General features: G+C 60.7%; 1 protein-coding gene across 3 annotated transcripts in view; it reads right to left on the bottom strand.

Annotated features, from left to right (window-relative positions):
- Positions 1–14282: 14282 nt before the first annotated feature.
- PRKCA (protein kinase C alpha) overlaps positions 14283–21087 on the bottom strand; it is a 288858-nt gene continuing 282053 nt past the window's right edge. For all 3 annotated transcript variants that reach the window (XM_060395901.1, XM_060395902.1, XM_060395903.1), the window contains one exon: positions 14283–20307. In XM_060395901.1, the coding sequence (XP_060251884.1) occupies positions 20143–20307 (165 nt within the window). In that variant the 3' untranslated portion in view covers positions 14283–20142. The remainder of the gene's footprint in view (positions 20308–21087) is intronic.

Genomic DNA, 21087 nt, shown 5'->3' with positions numbered 1-21087 from the left:
CATGCCCTCCTCCAGGGGACCTTCCCGGCCCAGGGATGGAACTCGCCGGCCTTCTGTCTCCTGCACTGGCAGGCGGGTTCTTTACCACTAGTGCCACCATAACAACCGATATTTTTTATTTCTTCTTTCTTCAGTTTATCTATCTCCTTTATTCTCTGGGTCCCTGAGCTTCGCAGGACGTTGTCAGATATGAAAGGAGTCATGAGGCGCTGGAACGACCGAAGGCATGTGGAGAGGCCGCGCCAGGTGTCCACAGCATTTCAGGCCTGGAAACTACCCAGCTTTTTGTCTTCTCCCACCTTCCCCAGGAGAGTGTTCCTCTCCACGCCCAGGGTCCCCTGGAGAGGCCAGCCCACTGAAGGTCCCCACATCTCCCATCTGGTTGGAGTCCAGCCTCTCTCGACCTCCCAGCTCCCACCAGCCCCAAACTCTTAGCTGGAAGCATTATGGAAGTTGGGCTTCAGCCTGATTCTGCCCCTGCCTATCTGTGTGCCTTGGACAAGCTACTCGGCGTCCCTGAGCCTCCCTTTCCTCCCCTGTACCAGGGCCGATCTCGTGGGCGTGTGCACTCATCCAGAACATGCTCGTGGCTCAGTTGGTTTAAAGATCTGTTTTTGTCTGTTTCGGCCATCTTAAATTGTTTAATCATTTTGAACAAGGAACCCCATGTTAATTTTGCCCTTGAGCCCACAAACTACATAGCTGGTGCTGGTGACAACCCCCCGCACTGGAATACTGCAACACTTCACTGGGGGATGTTTGACAAACATCTAACACCCAGCTCATGACAGAAGCTAGCTCCCTTTCTCTGATCTGGTCTTGAAGAGGTCACCGGGTGGACAAAAGGGCTGGGCAGGCAGTTTCATGGGGAGGGGCCGGCTGGGCGAGGGTACGAGAACACCAGTTATGTTCAGGGAAAGGCAGAGGTCTGGGCGGTGGGGAAGTGCAGGCAGGGGTGGAGAGCGGAGGGCACAAAACGGAGGACCCCCCAGGCCAGGGCGGCAAGTCTTCTGGCTCCTCGAGGAGCTGTGCGCAGACGCCCCAGGCAGGGAAGGTGGGTGGCTCTCTGCTCCACGGCCTCGCTGGCAGTCGGCCGGGAACTGGCTGAGCTAATGAGGCAGGCGCTGGATGCCGTGGGCGGGAGCCCCGCTCCAAGCTGCCACAGCAGCCTGCTGACAAGCTCGCTGTCGACATGATGGGGAAATTCTGCAGGTGTGAAGCCCCGCAGTGTGCCTGGGGACCTGGGACTCCAGGCCTGATGAATAATGGAGCAGTCCCTCTTCCCAGGGCTCCTTTCTTGCCTTTCAATAATTCATGCGTTCCCGGGGTTCATATGCGTTTCATAAAGCCTCAGCCTTTTCTGAATCCTGGGCCCATCTGATGGCTTCATGCGTCAGGTCTTAATTAGAGACAGACGTGCATGGCAGTGCCCTCAGCCACACATGCCTTGTTCCCGACAAGGAAAACCGCCCATCACGTCCTGGAGGAGGAAGAGGCGCCCGGGCCCGGGAGGCGGAGGTGGGGCCGGCTGCCCTGGGCGGTGGGGGTGGGAAAGCCCACACGAAGGCGCCCCCGGTAGCAGAGACTGCACACCGTGTGCTCGGCACCCCTCAAGCCAGGCCTGTTCAGGGGACCAATTCGGGGACGACATCTGAACAGAGGTGACGTGTGTCTCTCCCAGATGGGGAGTGTAGCGGCCGTGAGTGCGCCATCCAAGTTCTCGGCCTTTGGGACTGGGGAGCGCTGCTGTCGCTCTGACGCTCCAACTGATGTCTCAGAGCAGAGCTTCCTGCTGACCTCTGATGGGCGCACGGCCTGGGGAGGAGAGAAAAGCTTTCCTGTGAAGCCGCTGGGCTGGGAGGGTCGCTGCATTGGCAGCACACTGTGGTCGAACCCGATTAGTCTCCCCCGCCCGCCCGCCCGTCCTTTCTCGTGCTTTCTCGTGCCTGCTGATCACGCCCTTAGGAGCACGTGGGCTACACAGCCTGTGCAGGAAGGAGACGGGCTGGGACCCCGAGCTCCCAGTCCACGTGGTTGCCAGGGGGGATGAGGGGTGAGGGGAACAGACAGAGGAAGGTGTCAGGATGTCGGGTGGATGGGACCGGAGTCTCCCAGCAGATGCAGGTCAGGTTTGAGATGAGCATGACCTCAGGGCCCGGGGGTTTTTCAGTGTGTGTGTCTGTGCGTGCATCCGTGTGTGTGCCTGGGTCAGAGGGAGGGAGGAGGGCCTGGGAGGGCTGGGGCGGGGGTGGGTGGCAGTAGGCGGGGGCCGGGGGCCTGAGCTCAGGTGGAGCCGCAGCCCGGCGCCTGTCCCCGCGGCACTCGCCTTTGTGTGTCGCTGCCCTTGGCTCTCGAGCAACCCTCCAGGCGAGGAGGTGAGTCCCTTCCGTTCCACATGAGGAAGCAGAGGCCTCAAGAAGCCTTTGCCCCAGAAGTAAGGACATGAGGGCGCTCGAAGAGGCTGGCACGTTCCGGCTCGAGGGCGTCGCTTCCTCGGGTAGACGCGGCCGCTCGAGGGGTCCTGGGCCCCCCCCCCCGCCTCAGGCACCCGGACTGCATGCCCCTCCTTGCCGATCGCCCCCACAGTTCCGTCCAAGCTGTTTCCCAGCCCTGCCCTCCTGAAGCCCACTGAGGGCCTGGCAGGCCTCCCACAGGGCCTACAAAGCCCTGAGCCCATGCTCACCCAGGACTGCTCTGGCTCCCCCCGGAGCGGGGCCTGGCCGGGAGCGGCCACACAGCCGCGCCTGTCCTTGCTGGGTGACCGAGCAGCCGCTCGTATCCCCCACCGGCTGCTCTCCAAGCGGCCCTCCCCGCCCCCAAGCCCAGCTGTCCAGCCTCTGCTCCTGTATCTGTCCCCTTGGCATCTAGATTCTGGCTCATGAACCAGTTCCAAGGGCAGGGGACCCCATCTGCCAAATGAAGACTCTTCTCCATCACAAAAGCCGAGAAAGTAGCCGAGTGCTCGACAAAACAGCGTTGAAAGGCGGGCCTGGTTGGGCTGAGAGCTGCGGAGCGGGGTAGGCAGGGGCAGGGACCTCGGCAGGAAGGGTCTGCAGGTGCCCGGGAGGAGGGCCCGCGTGGGCACAGCTCCCTGTGGGCTCGGGAAGCGTGCTGGGGGCAGAACGGCGTGGCAAAGGTGGTGATTGCAGCCCGACCTGAGGCTCCCCTGCTCCCTGCTGGTCCAGGAGACCTTCTGCCTGGTGACTCCTGGGCTCAGGATGCAGGGAGGGTGAAGGGAACAGGTCCAGAGAGAAACCTGGGCGCAGACCCCGAGGAAGGGACGCGTGTTTCTCACCAAATCCACAGACGCTGGCTGCGTGGACCACCCTCTCACCGGGCACTGGCTCGGGGTCCTGCTCAGCTGCTGTAGGCGGGACACTAACGTGCGAGGGAGCCCTGGGCCTCCCAGCGGTCAGTCCTCACACCTCCTCCCTGCCCCTAACCCCGGCCAGCACCAAGTGCCCTCTGTGTCTGTGGAGCCGCCCGTCTGGATGCTTCGTACAAACGGAGCCTCACAGTACACAGCCCTCGTGTCTGGCTTCTTACACTCAGCGTACGTTCTGGAGCCCCGTCCAGGTGGCAGCTGCGTCGGCACTCAGCCCTTTTGCTTCTAACGTTCTATTGTATCCCGATTTGTTTATCTTCTTACTGGCTGATGGGTATCACCTCTTGGCTGTTGAGAATGGTGTGATTGTGAACACATGTGTACGTGTATTTGGACACCTGTTTTCAATTCGGTTGGTACATACCTCAGAGCAGAATTGCTAGATCACAGGATAATTCTATGTTTAACTGTTTGAGGAACCGACAGAATTTTCTACAGAGGCAAACTGTATTCCCATCAGTAATGGATAAAGTTTCCAATTTCTCCACACTCTTCCTAATAACTGTTATTTTCCTTTTTAAAATGATGATGGTGAGTTTGCCATAGCCCTCCTCACGGGTGAGAACCGTGACGCTGATTTGCAGAACAAGGCGTCTAGGACGTGGGTAGAGAAGGAGGGGGGAGCTGGGAGCAGGCAGCGCTGGGCCCAGGGGCCTGTGAGCTGTGGAGCTTGTCCAGCGGCTCTGGCCGGCCTTCCAGAGCGAGCAAACGTTCTGTGGGAGTCGCCAGGGCTTGGTTCTAGGGCTCCCTCTGAGCAGGACAAATTCTCAAGACATGAGCCTGCTTCAGGTTGCCTGGAAGCCTCCAGCTCCTGAGACCTTGCTTCCGAGTGACAGATGACTTGGCCGTCACTAGGGAAGACTGCAGACGCTGCTCACACTGGGGGGAGGAAAGACCGCCTTTCCTCGGTTCTTACCATCTACCAGAAAATGTGACATTTCCCAGCAGGTCTGATGTCCATTCATGGGAGAAAGCTTAGCTCAGGCTGTTTCCTGCCCCTTTTCAAGACAAAGATAATGAGGGATGGCCCACTAGGGTGGAAGGCCAAGGCTGCTCGAAGCAGGGGGGCGCCCAGCTCTGGGGCACGCCACTCCACAAGCGGTTCCTCCACCCACCTGGGGCTCACTGATCCCAGCACGTGCGCGCCGGGGTGGGAGGGGCCTGAGAGTCCATGTCATCTGCCAGCCACGAGGTGACTTGGGTAAATTTCTTGATCCCTTAAGTTCTGGTTTCACGTTTCCTGGTGGCTCAGCTGGTAAAGAATCCGCCTGCAATGTGGGAAACCCTGGTTCAATTCCTGGGTTGGGAAGATCCCCTGGTTCAGTTCCCGAGTTGGGAAGATCCCCTGGAGAAGGGATAGGCTACCCACTCCAGTATTCTGGCCTGGAGAATTCCATGGACTGTGTAACCCACGGGGTCACCAACAGTCAGAGACGACGGAGTGACTTTCACTCTCATCATCTGAAACAGGCACATAAAGCCCGCAACACCCAAGTTGAGGGTTTGCGGAGAGAATGAAGGACACGGTTTCTTCGAAGCATCCAGCAGCACAGGCTCTGGTGAGACTAGCAGCTTTTCACGTTTGTCACGTGCCCACTGGTAAGTCTCTCTGGGGAGGGCAGCGCTCCCTGACTGGTCATCTGCCAGCCTGCCGGGCACGTTCCGGCAAGCTGGAGGGGCGGGGAGGGGTGGGGGCCCACGCTGGGGCACCTGGTGCCGGGCAGCAGGCCAGCCAAGACCAGGACACACCCAGATGGCTCTGCAGAGGGGGGTCCTGCTTGGGGGGTCCCCTCATGGGAGGCGTCCCCCCCGGAGGCCCTGCAGAGGCGGGGACAGGGTGGCTCCAGGGCTCGCAGCGGAGCGTCCTGAGACACACCGCGGAGGGGGCGCCCCGCTCTCCCTCCTCTCTGAGGTGCCCACCTGCCCCTGCGCCCAGCGCCACTCGAGGCTGCTCTTTTCACCACCCCCAGGCCGCTGGCCGATGTCTGGAGACACCTTTGGCTGCCAACGGGGGTGAAGGGCTCCAGTGTCCAGAGGACAGAGGCGAGGGCCGCCGCTGGACACCGGGATGGCCAGGACGGTCCCCTCAGCAAAGACTAGCGAATTCCCAAATGTCACAGTGAGACGCCTGTCGGGTTGAGAAATGTCAGGCGGAGAAACCTTGAAATAAAGAGAGCAGATCCACGTGCAGGTCCTGAGGGGTGTGGGGCAGGAGGCAGCTCTTGGGAAGCGGCCGGCTGCGGAGGGCGGTCCTGATTTCCGTCCACAGCCCGGGAGAAGGAAGAGGCCTGTCTCACCGCCATACCGGTCAGTTACGCGGTCTCTGCCGTCAGGAACCACGTCGCTCTCTGTGGAGGAAAAGCCCTGCGCAGGGGACTGGGTTCTGCTCCTTCTGAGTCCTGGCAGAGTCCTGGCCAAGCCTGGCGAGGGGTTGGGGTGAAGGTCCTGGGGAGGGGTCAGGGTCAGGGGTCAGCATCCTAGGGAGGGGTCAGGGTCAGGGTCAGGGTCAGGGTCCTGGGGAGGGGTGGAAGCGTCAGGGAGACACAAAATCACTCAGGGCTTTGGGGACCAAAAGATCGCCCCACCTTCCAAATGATTTCTCTGTGTTTTCAGCCGAATAAAATCCCCCAGCATCTCCTCTCTGGCCTTTAACCCCTCCTCCAGAGTCAGCTCACTGTGATTCGCGCGGTTCCGCTATAAATCGCTCTTGCTGCAGCAGTGTGTCTTGCTGGGGGGCCCCGGATAAGGAATTCCGGAAAGAATCTGCAGCAAGACGCTCGTTCAGACTGAAACGCCCCCAGGACCTCTCTGATGCCAAGCTGGTCTCTCCCAACAGCCCTTCAGGGCATCCGCAGGGCTCGGAGGGTCATCGGAGGCGGCTCTCAGCACGTGTCCTCGCCCAGAACCCACAGTGTCCGGGCCACGAGGCCGCTGGGGTTCCTGAGCTTGGTTCACACCATGAGGACCCATCCCCCAGGGCTCTAGAGGACCCACGCCTCCCCAAGTCAGCCCCAGATTGCATTCTGCCAGCAGAGTGGGGCACAGCACGGTGACCAGGTAGGCCACGGCCGTTGGGGGTTTTCCCGACAAGCTTCTCTTAGCCACAGCAGTTGCAGCAGCTGCCCCGCCCCCCGGGGACCACCCTGCGCTGCCCCCGCCGACAGGCGGCTTCTCTCCTCGGGCACAGGGGACTGGACTGCCTGGAGCCTGACCCCCAGCAGCCTGCCCATGGGCTTGACCAACGATGGGGCTGACCCAGGGGGTCCCAGGCCAGGGGCCTCCCGGCCTGGCCCGCTGGAAGGAGCCAGGAGGAGGCGGGGTCGGCTGAGATGTTGAGAAAACAGGCAAAGCAGGCGAGGCAGAAATGCGTTCAGAGGGCCGCACGCTGTGTGCTTCTGGTTATGTGACTCTGGGAAGGACAGCGTCCCGGTGGGGAGGCTCAGCCACTGCCGGGGGCTGGAGCGGGGGCGCCGCATTTCCAGACGGAGCTGCCCTGGTCGTGAATACAGTGGTGGTCCCGGGCATCTGTGCCCACGACCGAATTCATAGAAACGCACAGCACGGAAGACCTGCTGGGAGCGGGACCAGCCCGCCGTTGGCCAGCAGCTCCTTTCCTCGGCTGATGTCCTCGCTTGGATCGTGTGCTGTGGTTATGTAAGCCGTCGCCGTGGGGAAATCGGGGTGGTGGGTAGGTGGGAACTCTGTATTATTTTTGCAAATTCTTTTGAGTCTTAGATGATTTCAAAATAAAAGATTTTAGAAAGAAAGAGAGAGCTGAGATGCTGACATGAGTGACAGAAGACATCTGCCTTCCCAAAGCGCCGCAGATCCAGAGATTTCCAGGCCTGGGTGGGCCCATCTATGTTGACTGCAGGCCAAGAAGCCGAGCAGGGCAAACTCCTGGTGCATAAGGCTTGGTGTACATTTTTCATTATTTCCTTAGGAAAAAAGCCCCCCACTGCAGAACTGCTGTGTGTGAGCGCATTTTTAACTCTTGTTACTTGTGCCAAATTCCCCTCTAGAAGGATTGCACCAATTTATACTCCCACCCACGGCACAGGGGAGGGCTGGCTTTCCCAGCGCTTGCCAAAATCGGGTTTTAATCTTTAAAGAAGGCTTAATTTTTGCCAGGGTAATACAGAGAACTTGAAGTCTTGTTGTTATTTTTTTTCCTCCAGGAATTCTAAATTCGTGAACTGACTTGGACCACACAATTGGCTACTCACCTGGAGACTTGAGTTTATTTATCTTTTATTTAGTTATCTGTCTGCTTCATGAAGTTGCATTTCAATGTTAGGCCCCTGAAGGGTCACTAAAGAAAGGCTATGTGACATTTGCTCCTGCATTTATCGTTTCATAAAACCTCAAACACACGGAGGACATCACTTCTTCCATTGCTCAATCTCTCTTCTGTATAATGAAACCACTCCCAAGGATTTCTTTCAGGATTCAGTGCTAGGAAAGGCTCTCATTCCTGGAGGAGCACATAAGCTTCCTCTTTTCCAGGTTGGGAGAGCCCTGTAACGGACCATCGATCCCAATTGTTTTGGCTGCTGGAAATGCGAGGCCATTGTGAGGATCAGCTACAGCAACTGTGTTAACTCTGGTGGGAAACATCATTCTGTTTCTCTTGCCTTTGGTCCTGACCTTCTTGTTTTTGTTATTTACTTGATGTGTTTCACATGTAAGCTGCTTCATATCCTGTGGACCAAGGCAAAGGCCGGGACGTCTCTTGACTATGAGCTCTGCTATTCACAGAGAGCCCTGACCTGGCGCCCGACACAGTCCTCACGGAGACATTCGTTGGGTGAATAAAGGACCGAACTTGACAGCAGACTAACAACAGAGCTGACGTTGGTTGGAAAGAAATGCAAGTTACCAGTTGATCGAAGAGCCAGAAAATGTTACCAAGAAACGCAGAGCTTCAAGAAGCCAAACCAGAAGGAAAAAATACCAAGAGTCTCAAAAATGTTCAGTGTTTCTATTTCTGGGAACCCAACTGAGGAAATGATCCAAAGTGCCTTCAAAATTTTAGGAACAAAGATGTTCATCACTGAGTTGTTAAAAACAATTAAAAAACTAGAAGTAACCTAAAGTCCAGTAATAGGGGAGTCAGTAAGAGAACTAAGGTGGTAGCCATTTAACGTGCTCAATACAAAGAGTCCTTGGAACTGCTTGGCCGTCCGGCGGTTAGGACTCCACACCCTCGCTGTGAACCCAGGTAGGATGCCTGGTCCGGAACTAAGATCCCACCAGCCCCGTGGCGCAGTCCAAAAAAGAGAATGAATTCTCAGTGACCCGAGGGAAAATGTGTGCACTAATGTTGCACGGAGAAGCAGGACACAGAGGCGCACACTCGCCACGCCTCTCACAGTGTCAGACACACTCAGAGGAGAGAAACTGCAGTGAGACCAGCGATTGCCTCCAGGTCCTGTGACGGTGCGCGAATTCTATTATTCTTCCTTGATTTTCCTGTATTTCCCAGATTTTCAACAGCAAGCATGTATTTTACGGTAAAAACAGAAAAGAAAGAGTCCCGAGGCGAAGCTGCCTCCCTGGAACGCCCTGGGACCCGAGCAAGCTGCCGTCGAAGGTGCAGCTCGAGTGGCCGCTCGCTTCTTCCGCTGACGGTGCTCAGGGCCCTGGAAGGCTCGCCCACCTGGGCTGCGCCGTTTATAAAATGTGCCCACAGACTCCCAGTGGCCCTTAGGTCCTCTCCCCTTGAGTATGGGCTTAGTTACTCGCTGCTAAGAAATAGCAAAGGCTGGAAGTGACGCTGTGTGTCGCCCAGGATAAATGGTCCAGGCACCGCTTCTTCCTCGTTCTGTCTTGAGTCACCTGCTTCTGGGTCAACACTGCCAGTCTGTCGGACATTTGAGCAGCTCAGCGGAGACCCGAGCCGGGCTCCCCAGATGGCTCAGTGGTAGAGTCCGCCTGCCCGTGCAGGAGACACAGGTTTGATCCCTGGGTCGGGAAGATCCCCTGGAGGAGGAAGCGACAACCCACTCTGGTATTCTTGCTGGGAAACTCCACGGACAGAGGAGCCCGGTGGGCTCCAGTCCGTGGGGCCGCAGAGAGCAGGACGCGGCTGAGCGACAGCACGTGGAGGCTGGGCGGGGGCAGCTGAGCCCGCGGCGGGAGGCAGGGGGCGCGCCCCGAACGGCCTGCCGGGCCGTGAGAGCCGCGGCGAGCGGGGCTGCTGCGGAGCGTTCTGAGAGACAGGGCTGTTTCTCTCTCCACCCACACCCAGACAGCTCGAAAAGGAAACGAGAGTCAGGTGAGGGTGGGAGAGAGCCTTCCAGAAATAGTCACAGAAGGGCCTCTGGTCTCAGAGGCATCGGTCAGCTGAGAAAAGGAAGCTTCCCCTTGGTGACAGGGTGGGCTTTGGCGGGAAGCCGGGAGGGGAGAGGCCCCCAGGAAGGGCCCATAACCCCAGCCGGGCTGTCTCTTTGGCCTCCTGAGCTTGCAGGGTCAGGAAGGTCAGAGACACGTCACTGGAAGTGACAGGAAGTGTATGACTGGAAGCAGTTAATTAAGCTGGGCCTCAGCTTCTGGTCCCTGAGACGGGAACCCCAGCTCTATTCTGGGAGGCGTCCTGAGGACTGAAGGGGGCGGTCACAGGGCAACCCCTCCAGAGCAAGAGTTGGGTCAGAGTCAGTTCTTTCCCTCCTCCCTGTTTAATGGTTTCCGTGTGGCTTCGACCCCTCCCATCCAGCCTTTTCTCCATCAGACCACAGCCTCCCACCCCTTCCTCCAAGAAGTCCCCCTAGCATGGCTCACATCTGTGCTCTTCCAGTTGGCTCAGCTTGTCTGGTGTTGCTCCCCTGGGGATTGTTGGTTACCTCTTGGACTTTACTTTCCTCTTCTGTAAAATGGGCACAGCAGATAGGCCCCACGCAGGGAGTCACCGTGGGCTTTAAGAATGCACTTGGAGAAACCAGACTGGCGCCGGGCGCGCTTCCGGTACTGTGCGTGCGCGCGCGCTCGCGTGTGGGTCCATCACCTGCGCCGCACCCTTCCTTATCTTTCGCCACCTCCCCCGAGCCCGTTGAGCCCGCACTGACTCTTCTGTGCTCTAGAACCGTCTCGGACGCTCCCCGCTCCTGCCCAGAATGGCTCCTCCTGAATGTCAGGGATCGAATCGGCTTCTTATGAAAGCGCCCGGAGGAGCGGGGTCTCAGCGGCGTGCGCACGCCCTCCCGCGCGGGGCTGGTCGGCTTCGCGGCTCAGCGGCGGCGCGAGTCCACCCCCGAGCGCACGGCAGGCCGGCAGAGCCAGCGCCCGGGCGCCGGCCGTTACTTGGTGCCCCCGGCGCTGGGCTGACGGCGAGCCGGACGGCCGGGGTGCCCGCAGCAGAGGCGGGTGAAGGGCTCGGAGCCCACGCTGGACTCGTGCCTGTGTGCACACCGTGTGGCCGCCATCAGCCCGCAGACTCCCCGGGAGCGTGGCCGTGGCGGCGACGCTTCGGGCCACAGCCGGCCGGGCGGCGGGCAGCCTTGGGCCCCGCTCCCTCACTCATTTCTCCACAGACAGGAGCCGCTGCCGCGTGCCAGGCACGCTTCTAGGGGCTGGGGTCCAGCAGGGAACGGTGGACACGCTCGGTTTTCTGGGAGAGCTTGCATTCTGATGGGAGAGGGCACACACGTGCTCACACACACACACACACACACCACACACACGAGTGAATGATCGAGTGGGCACCGTCTGGGCCCACCTCCTACCTGTGGAACCTGATGTCACAAGCCCGGCTGGGTGAGGCTGGTGGGCAGTGGGGATGTTTGGTTTGTTTAAGGGTCATGGGGAGCCGCTGGAGGGCTTTACACAGGGAAGGGACCTGCTCAGACAAGGTCACGCCGGCTTCTGGCAGAGGGCCGTGGGCGTGGCGAGGGCGGCCTCGGGGCCCCAGGCAGGGAGACCCGTGGACATGGGTCCCGGCGGCCAGCCTGAGGGCTTTCCCAGAGCAAGGATCTCAGCACTGGCAGCGCTGCTGTCTGGGCTGGGTCCGCCCTCGCTGTGGGCGCCTGCGGGTTGCAGGATGTTGACGGTGTCTCTCGTCCTTGGCCCCTGCCTACCGGACGCCCATGCACTTGTCTCCAGACACGACGACCAGAACTGTCTCAAGACATTGCCCCAGGCCCGCTGGGGACAAAGTCACCACCGTGGGGAGTCGCGGCAGGCCCAGCAGGACCCGCCGATGAGCTGGACGCAGGCCGCAGGCGGCGTGGAAACCTGCCCACGACCAGGAGGGGCAGGAGCGGGGAGCAGGGACCACAGGCGCCCCTCAAGCCGGACGACCTGCAGAGCTGACCAGGGGGCGAGTGCCGGCCCGCCAGAGGCTGACCTGTGTCAGGGAGGTTATAGGCTGTGGGCACCGGGTGTGGGGGGCAGCGGGACGGCTCCCAGGGCAGCGGAGCCTCCGTCTCGAGGTTAATGATGGTGAACCGAGCACAGCCCTCCTGGTGCTCCGGCCTCCGCGTGGCCTCCGCGGGGCCAGACGACCTGCTCACATGCTCTGGCCTTGGGGTCGCCCTGCGGTTTTGCTGTGGGGTCACCCTGCGGTCTGGCCTTGGGGTCACCCTATGCTCTGGCCTTGGGGTCACCCCGTGGTCTCACTGTGGGGTCGCCGCGGTCTGGCCTTGGGGTCGCCCTGTGGTCTCGCTGTGGCATCGCCCTGTGGTCTCGCTGTGGCATCGCCCTGCAGTCTGGCCTTGGGGTCGCCCTGTGGTCTCGCTGTGGGGTCGCCCCGCGGTCTGGCCTTGGGGTCGCCCTGTGGTCTCACTGTGGCATCGCCCTGTGGTCTTGCTGTGGCATCGCCCTGCAGTCTGGCCTTGGGGTCGCCCTGTGGTCTCGCTGTGGGGTCGCCCCGCAGTCTGGCCTTGGGGTCGCCCTGTGGTCTCGCTGTGGGGTTGCCCCGCAGTCTGGCCTTGGGGTCGCCCTATGCTCTGGCCTTGGGGTCGCCCTGTGGTCTTGCTGTGGCATCGCCCTGCAGTCTGGCCTTGGGGTCGCCCTGTGGTCTCGCTGTGGGGTCGCCCCGCAGTCTGGCCTTGGGGTCGCCCTGTGGTCTCGCTGTGGCATCGCCCTGTGGTCTCGCTGTGGCATCGCCCTGCAGTGTGGCCTTGGGGTCGCCCTGTGGTCTCGCTGTGGGGTTGCCCCGCAGTCTGGCCTTGGGGTCGCCCTATGCTCTGGCCTTGGGGTCGCCCTGTGGTCTTGCTGTGGCATCGCCCTGCAGTCTGGCCTTGGGGTCGCCCTGTGGTCTCGCTGTGGGGTCGCCCCGCAGTCTGGCCTTGGGGTCGCCCTGTGGTCTCGCTGTGGCATCGCCCTGTGGTCTTGCTGTGGCATCGCCCTGCAGTCTGGCCTTGGGGTCGCCCTGTGGTCTCGCTGTGGGGTCGCCCCGCAGTCTGGCCTTGGGGTCGCCCTGTGGTCTCGCTGTGGCATCGCCCTGTGGTCTCGCTGTGGCATCGCCCTGCAGTGTGGCCTTGGGGTCGCCCTGTGGTCTCGCTGTGGGGTTGCCCCGCAGTCTGGCCTTGGGGTCGCCCTATGCTCTGGCCTTGGGGTCGCCCTGTGGTCTTGCTGTGGCATCGCCCTGCAGTCTGGCCTTGGGGTCGCCCTGTGGTCTCGCTGTGGGGTCGCCCCGCAGTCTGGCCTTGGGGTCGCCCTGTGGTTTCGCTGTGGCATCGCCCTGTGGTCTCGCTGTGGCATCGCCCTGCAGTCTGGCCTTGGGGTCGCCCTGTGGTCTCGCTGTGGGGTCGCCCTGTGGTCTCGCTGTGGGGTCGCCCTGTGGTCTCGCTGTGGGGTCGCCCCGCAGTCTGGCCTTGGGGTCGCCCTGTGGTCTCGCTGTGGCATCGCCCTGTGGTCTCGCTGTGGCATCGCCCTGCAGTCTGGCCTTGGGGTCGCCCTGTGGTCTCGCTGTGGGGTCGCCCTGCAGTCTCGCTGTGGTGTCGCCCCGCGGTCTGGCCTTGGGGTCGCCCCGTGGTCTCGCTGTGGGGTTGCCCTGCGGTCTGGCCTTGGGGTCGCCCTGTGGTCTCGCTGTGGGGTCGCCCTGTGGTCTCGTTGTGGGGTCGCCCCGTGGTCTCGCTGTGGGGTTGCCCCGCAGTCTGGCCTTGGGGTCGCCCTATGCTCTGGCCTTGGGGTCGCCCTGTGGTCTTGCTGTGGCATCGCCCTGCAGTCTGGCCTTGGGGTCGCCCTGTGGTCTCGCTGTGGGGTCGCCCCGCAGTCTGGCCTTGGGGTCGCCCTGTGGTCTTGCTGTGGCATCGCCCTGCAGTCTGGCCTTGGGGTCTCCCTGTGGTCTCGCTGTGGGGTCGCCCTGCAGTCTGGCCTTGGGGTCGCCCTGTGGTCTCGCTGTGGGGTCGCCCCGCAGTCTGGCCTTGGGGTCGCCCTGTGGTCTCGCTGTGGCATCGCCCTGTGGTCTCGCTGTGGCATCGCCCTGCAGTCTGGCCTTGGGGTCACCCTGTGGTCTCGCTGTGGGGTCGCCCCGCAGTCTGGCCTTGGGGTCGCCCTGTGGTTTCGCTGTGGCATCGCCCTGCAGTCTGGCCTTGGGGTCGCCCTGTGGTCTCGCTGTGGGGTCGCCCCGCAGTCTGGCCTTGGGGTCGCCCTGTGGTCTCGCTGTGGCATCGCCCTGTGGTCTCGCTGTGGCATCGCCCTGCAGTCTGGCCTTGGGGCCGCCCTGTGGTCTCGCTGTGGGGTCACCCTGCGGTCTGACCCTGGCGTTGCCCGGCGGTCTGGCCTTGGGGCCGCCCTGTGGTCTCGCTGTGGGGTCGCCCCGCGGTCTGGCCCTGGGGTCGCCCTGTGGTCTTGCTGTGGGGTTGTCCCATAGTCTGACCATGGTGTCGCCCCGTGACCACAAGGAAGAGCGCCTGCGCCGCTGCCAGGAATGCACATGAGTCCGAGGACACCAAGGGATGGTCGTTGTCTTTATTCGAACACACGGGCTTCCAAACTACAGGTGATGCATCTAACAGAGCACAGCATGCAAACAGAGGTCAGAGGGGACAGTGTTAGAGCAGCGCAGCAGCTGGCACACCCATCTCGGCCATGGTGAACCAAACGCGACCGGACAGCTGAACGGCCTCCGCGCGGCACCAGTAGGTAGGTGCTCACACCAAAGGGAAACCACAGCCGCCAACCCTGCCTCCTCCACACAGACTTGGGGTCTGGTTGACACAGGACGGTTTTCAATTAACAATTTAAACCTGATGTATCCTTCAACCCTCCCCCCCACCAACAGAGCAAAAGCAATGATTTCAAGCGTCTCTGATCGTCTATAAAAGATACTCTGAAAGAGTCTAATAGAGGAGAGAGGAGGTGAATTTTTAGACTCAGAAGAATCACAGCCTTCATGGATGATGTGAATAGCCCCCGCAAGAATCACATTTTTTCCAGGGAGAGTATCAACAAAAGGCTACCGACAGTCACAGGGGTAAAACGCCTGGAGTTACGCTGAGGCGACAAGGACACAGGTGTTTAATCAAAAAATGCGACGCCACCTTTTGTCTTATTTTAGAAAAACAGGTTCTTAGAAAGTAGACTTGATACTGTGTTCTGACAAGTGGGTCCTATCTGCTCACACGGGAGGAGACACTGATGGGCACGTTTGCCGCTTTCTCTGGACGTTGGAGCAGGTCTGAGCCGCCTTCTCAGGGAGACCCCGAGAACTGCACAGCTCTTATACCGCTTCATTGAACTTTTCCCAAATAACTGAGACCTGGGGACCCTAGGGACGGGAGACAGAGTGGAGGAGACACCCCTCTCCTAGGCCAAAAGGTGGCTGCAGAGCCTTGAGGAGCAAGAAAAGGGGCCCCAGGGATCCCCACAATCCTGGAGCTGCATCTGTACAGAGAACAGGGAAGCTTCTCTCTCGTGGCCCAGAGTCTCCAGACTTTAGACAGTGGTCCCCACTGTCTATTAAGAGCATCAAGGACGTCATTCCTCCAGGCACTGTGAGGGGCCACCGCACCCCACTAGCGGGGGCAGCCCTGCAGCAGAGCACAGGTCCGGGTGCTCCGGGCGGCCCACCCCAGCTGAGTCCTCCTACAGGCTCCTAGTGATTGGAATCTTATGAAATCATTGGAATCACTGGAATCTTATGAAATCTTATGAACTCATTCTAAAATAAAATGAGTTTTATTTTAAAAACTCATTTTAAAGGAAGAATTGATTTATTAAAGTTCTCTATAAAAAAGTACAAATAGCCCAGTATATTCAGATGTTCTGTTTGGAATGAACAAATTAGATTTTTCCATAAGGTTTCAAAAAGTCTTTGGAGCCTGTGGGCCATAGTGCGGGTTATCATAAGGCTGCTTGATGACTGAGTTGGACACACACAATTATTAACTATCAGCTGATCACACAGATCAGAGGCACTGGGGTCCTAATCTCAGCTTTTAACCCTCCTGAGGGCTCCCGACACTGCAGGGTTAACAATTGTGGCCGCGCCTTTCTCTATGGCTGCCTCCGCCCAAACGGGAAACGGCAGGAACGCTGACAGTCACTATATTTCATAAAGTATAACCCAAGTAACTCAAGGAAAAGATGTCTTTTAAGACATCTCCCAACACTCCCTGTTAGACTGCAGCGTGGCGACCGCCAGCCTGCTGCCCGGATCCCGAGAGTCATGCCCGGTTCCCTGCCCAGTGCCAGGGCCATGAGGATGTTTCCGGCGCCTGGCGGGGCAACAGACGCGGCTGCCCCTGGGGGCTTCGAGAAGCAGGAGACGGTGCACCGGACGGCAGTGAGAGGGTGCCTGCCACGGCGCTTCGTTTCCCGGGCTTTGGAACCGGACGGCCCCCCTCTGCCTTCCTGCAGCTCTGAGAAAACACCCCCAGCGACACACTCAGACTTCGCTGGGTGCCCTGGGCGTGGGGCCGCCTGCGGAGTCCGGCGATTTTGCCCTTTCTGCCCGCCCCGCCCCGGGCTGCAGGCCGCCACCCAGCAGGACACTCGGGCCCCACCCAGAGCTGGGAGCCCCTTCCCGGGGCGGGGGCTCAGGGGCCGGCCGTGGCCTTCCGGACGCTCTCTGGCCAGGGGCAGCAAACTTGCCCTCAAGCCTCCGGGAGCAGCTACGCCCCGCCGGGGGCCCTCCCCCTTCCCGGCTTCCTCCGGCTGCGGGGGCGTCCGTCGGTCCTTCTGCGCCCAAGCCCGCCCTTGCCTGGACCCCTCGGCCCCCTCCCACGACCTCTCCCGGCCCAGAGCGCAGCGGGGGCCCTCGGGCCCGTCCCCTGCGTCCCCGCGCCCGTCCCCGGGCCCGTCCCCTGCGTCCCCGGGGCCCGGCCCCTGCGTCCCCGGGGCCCGTCCCCTGCGTCCCCGGGGCCCGTCCCCTGCGTCCCCGCGCCCCGCCGCAGACCGTGCTCATCCGCCGTGCGCGCCTCGCATCAACCTGGGTCCTCGCGGTCTTCCATCCGACCTTCTCAGCCCGGGTTTCCAAAGACCTCTTCACCCTCTGATTTTCTCCCAAATTCCTGATACGAAAGCCTAACACACCTCCCTCCGAGGACACAGCGGACAGTGACCCTGCGGGACGGTGAGCTCAGTCACGCGGGCGGGAAGAGCAGACGCCGGGACCCGGGCTCCCCGCGACCTCCCGGCCGCTGGCCCGCGCGGGCCTCCCGGGAACCCTGCGGGCGGCGCACTCCAGGTGCTTCCTCAAGCCAGGCCCCTGTGGGTCTAAACAAGACGCCGAGAGGAGGGGCAACCCCTCCCCGCGGCCCGCAGCCTCGCAGGACCGCCCGCCCCAGCGCTGCCTCTGGCAGGAAGGGGACGCGACCTTCTGAACGGCCTCTGGAGCCACGGGGTCCGGATTTCCGGTCCTTCCCGGGTTGCGCGGGGGCCTGACCCCTCGAGGCCTCCTCCTCACTCCAACCCTTTGGCAGCTCCCCTCTGGGCTTTATTTTACCAGACCCCCGTGAAGGGGGTGAATCCACGGAACCTCGGTTCAACCCACTCTGCTGACCATCACCTACATGGTGTGTGCTTTCAACAGGACTATCGTGGGATCAGTTTCTTAAAAAGCATCAGCTTTGATCTAAATTCGGGGCACAGCCACGCATCGACTCGCCCCACCACGGTGACCCTTGCTGACCCTGATCTCCCCTGGTTTCCCCCAAGTCTGTTTTCAAGCTCGCAGCCGCTCCCACAGGGCTGGCCCCACACAGGGGTTTCCGCACGTTCAGAAAGGATGGAAGCCAGCTGCGATGCGGGGCAAGGTTCTGGAGAAAGGCGGAGAAAGAGGAACAACCTGGAAGCGTGTCGGCCGCGGGAGGACAGAGCGGCTTCCCCGGCTCAGCGCCTGCTGGGGAGCACGCGGTCCAAGCTGCCGTCCTGGACTGCCCTCCCCTCGCCGGGCGCCTGCCTGGGGAGCTGTCCTGGGGTTGCTCCACTCCAGGGCAGGGTGACCGGCTGTTTCTTGGGTTCTCTCTATACCTGGGTCCCTTTCCATCAGACCAAATGAGGTGTGGGGGAGGATGGGCCAGGCCCGCACAGACCCCCCATGGGGGCCCATGGTCCAGCAACGGTGGCTGAAGAAGCTCCTCTTTGCTGGTCTAACCTGGTCTAACCTCTTCCCTACCCGGCGCCTCCTCCAATCACAAGTTCCCGGGATGGCAAGGCCTCTCGTCTCTTAAGGCCCCTCAGGGGTGGTGTGTCAGCCGAGAGTCAGGAAAGAGCAGAACGTAAAACTGAAACGACACGTCACTGGGGGCACTGGGGGCCGACGGGGAACGGAGCACCCCCAGCGCTGACGGCCACGGCCTTCAGCACCCGCTTCCTGCTGCTGGCGGCCGGCTCCCCCAGGCCCTCGCCGTGATGCTGTCTCACAGCTGTGCTCCCCCTAAGACCCGGAGAGAGCGCCGGCCTCCCGAGAGCGTCTGCAGAGCGCTCGGGCCTGGCCTCGCTGTCTTCGGACCGCTCGGGCCTGGCCTCGCCGTCTGCAGGTGTGGAGTGGACGGTGGGTCGTGCCAGGGCCGGCACGCTCCTGGGGCGTCCACGCACCCACGTCGGGAAGGGCTTCCCGAATCACTAGCAGCAGCAAGGCTGCAGGAGGGGACAGAACAGACGAACCAAGTCTGGCCTGGGACCGCGAGGACACCACCGCGGCACCCAAGGCCTGGGTCCCCTGAAGCCAGATGGTCCCCACGGCCCCAGGAGGGAGAGTGATGCAGGACCAGGGCACAGATGGTGCTTGGAGGGCAAGGGCGGGGGGCGGGGTCTCACCTCAACATTATCTTCCAGAGAAAACTTCTGTTTGCAGGTAGAATTAAACATTTATACATATATATACCTTATTGATCATGTAAAGTAGCCATTCACTTTCAGAATTAGATCTACTGCAATAAAAAATTAATAAAGCCGCTCTAGTGCCAAGGCAGGGTACACACAGAGCTCGGGTGTGGAAGAGGAAGCTTTGCAAGGGGAAGGAAGCTAAAACTTAATCATAAAAGCAAGTTAGAAACAAGGGCCTTCACAAATATAGCACAGTTGTGTCTTATAAAATTATTGTAATACTCTCTTTATACTTGATACGATTATATCAATAATATAGATTCACTTGTTATTAAGGTTTATTATAAACATGCAAAGTTCATTGCATGAAGCGTTTGCGAAACATACTAAAATCCTTCCAGCAATAAAGCCTCTTTGAGCTGACATGCATCCGGGTTCCCTGACTGCAGCGCCAGGCGTGTCATTCGACACGACACCCTGGGGCACCCACACTGTTCACCTCAGAAGACGGGGATGGGGGTGCGGGGTCCTGGGGCTGCCACTGGAGCCACACTGGGTGAGCTGACTGTACATCGTACTCTCATAGACACCGCAGCCCGTTCAATAAATAAGTACAAAAGGGGAGGGCGCAGGCTTCCACTTCCCAGGCAGCAGGCAGTGAAGCAGCAGTGTGTGGACGGGGTTGGCTAACAACACTGTGAGGATGGCTGATGGCTGATGGCACCCTGGATCCAGAGTCATCTCTCGGAGATTATGAATCACTCACACTCACACACACACACACACTCACACACACTGGTCTGTCCTTGATCTGATTTCTTGTGCTCATTTAGCGGATTCCTTAGAAGATTTGGCCTCTTAAAAAGACATGCAAGTATCAAAACAGTTATCAGCCAAGTCAGGTACAAGGTGACAGACGCCCCCAACACCCATCTAGGGCTCTCTTCCTCTCTCTAAACCAGTGACCGCAGTACGGGAACCATGAGCGGGTTACAACCGTCAGCGCCTGGGAGCAGTGAGCTTGCAAACTGGACTAGACTTCTCCCAGCCTCTCGGGTTCTGGGGACAGTGTCCATGGAGGCAGAGGACACAAGCGGCGGGTTTTCTGAAGCCCTCCCAACCCCCGAGTCCTGCCTCGCTCGCGCTCTGGGACCTCCATTCTTTTATTCCAAAGATGTGGTGGGTGGAGATGTTTCCGGCCCCCTAGACCCTTTGGTTCATTTGAACATCTCTGATCGGGAAATCTCGATGGTGAAAATCAATAGAGGGTTTGGGAAACACATCAAACAGTACCAAAAAAAGGGGGGGCGGGCAGAGTCTGTTTGCTTTCCAGGAAGGGTCAATCCCCCGCCAGGTGTCACCTCCAGGTAAAGCGGGTGCTGACGTGACGTCATCTTCCGCTGAGATGACGCAGCCGAGCGCGGGGACCACCACCCTACAGTTTGCAGGCCTCCACCTGGAACAGGGAGGGCCGAGGCCGTCAAACTCTAGGGTGGGGGTCGCTTCCCACGGCGGGGGCGCGGGCGAGGCTTCCGCGAGGAGTCTCATACCGCGCTCTGCAGGATGGGGTGCACGAACTGGGGGTTGACGTACGAGAAGCCTTCGAAATCAGACTGGTCGATGTTAGCGATGACCAGCTGGTCGGGCGGCGTCAAGACAGGCTGCCCTCGCGTGAAGAACTTGTCGAAGTTCTCTGCTCCTTTGCCGCACTGTGGGGAGAAGAGAAAGGAGAGGTCGGTGGGGGTTCCGCCACTGACCCCGGGGGCCGCTCTCCGCGGGGCGGGCCGGGGCCTCAGGCCGGTCCGGCGGGACGGGCCCTGGAGGGTTTGCGGCCGAGCGGCTGGCGAGCCGGCGCCGGGCACAGCGATCGCTCACGAGGTCACTCGCGGCTGAACCGGCCAGCAGCCCGGAACCGGAACCGGAAGCCGGGGGGGGGCCGGCGTGCCGGGGGGGCCAGCCCGGCCGCGCCAGAGAGCCCGGTCTCCTGGGTTCCGCCACACTCCGCCCCGCCCTTCGGAGCCGCGGGGACAGACGCCACACGCTCCGGGCCCCGGGTCAGTCCGCCAGCTGGCAGGCCGGGAAGTCGGGGAATGCGCACAGTCGCCCCTGACCTGAGAGGCTGGGGGCCTGTCGCACGTTCGGGTCTTTGCAGCCGTGTTTGTAAGTTGTGTTATGCTTGTCTTCCAGCTAGGAGGTTCTGAAAACCTCGACCCTAAATTCATCTTCAGCCAGGACGGAATCAGCATGGAGGCAAGGCTGGCCTCTTCTTCCCGGGCTCAGGGGATGGGGGCACTTCTGCCAGCCAGCACACAGGCGGCCACGGAGCTCACTGTTTGTGGTTCCGGCGGGAGGGCGTGCGTGCCGGGGTCCGTGGAGGCAGAGTGTCTGCCTGTCCCAGACGCCCACCGCTCCCCTCCCGGGCCCAGCAGGCACTTCATGCGCCGGGGCTGCGCGCAGAGCTGCCCTCCTGGGGGAGGGGGTCTGGGAAA

Source organism: Ovis aries, chromosome 11 (genome assembly GCF_016772045.2).
Source record: "Ovis aries strain OAR_USU_Benz2616 breed Rambouillet chromosome 11, ARS-UI_Ramb_v3.0, whole genome shotgun sequence".
NCBI classification, from domain to species: domain Eukaryota; kingdom Metazoa; phylum Chordata; class Mammalia; order Artiodactyla; family Bovidae; genus Ovis; species Ovis aries.
The sequence above is the reverse complement of the archived record's forward strand: the minus strand, read 5'-3'. Positions and strand labels throughout refer to the sequence as shown.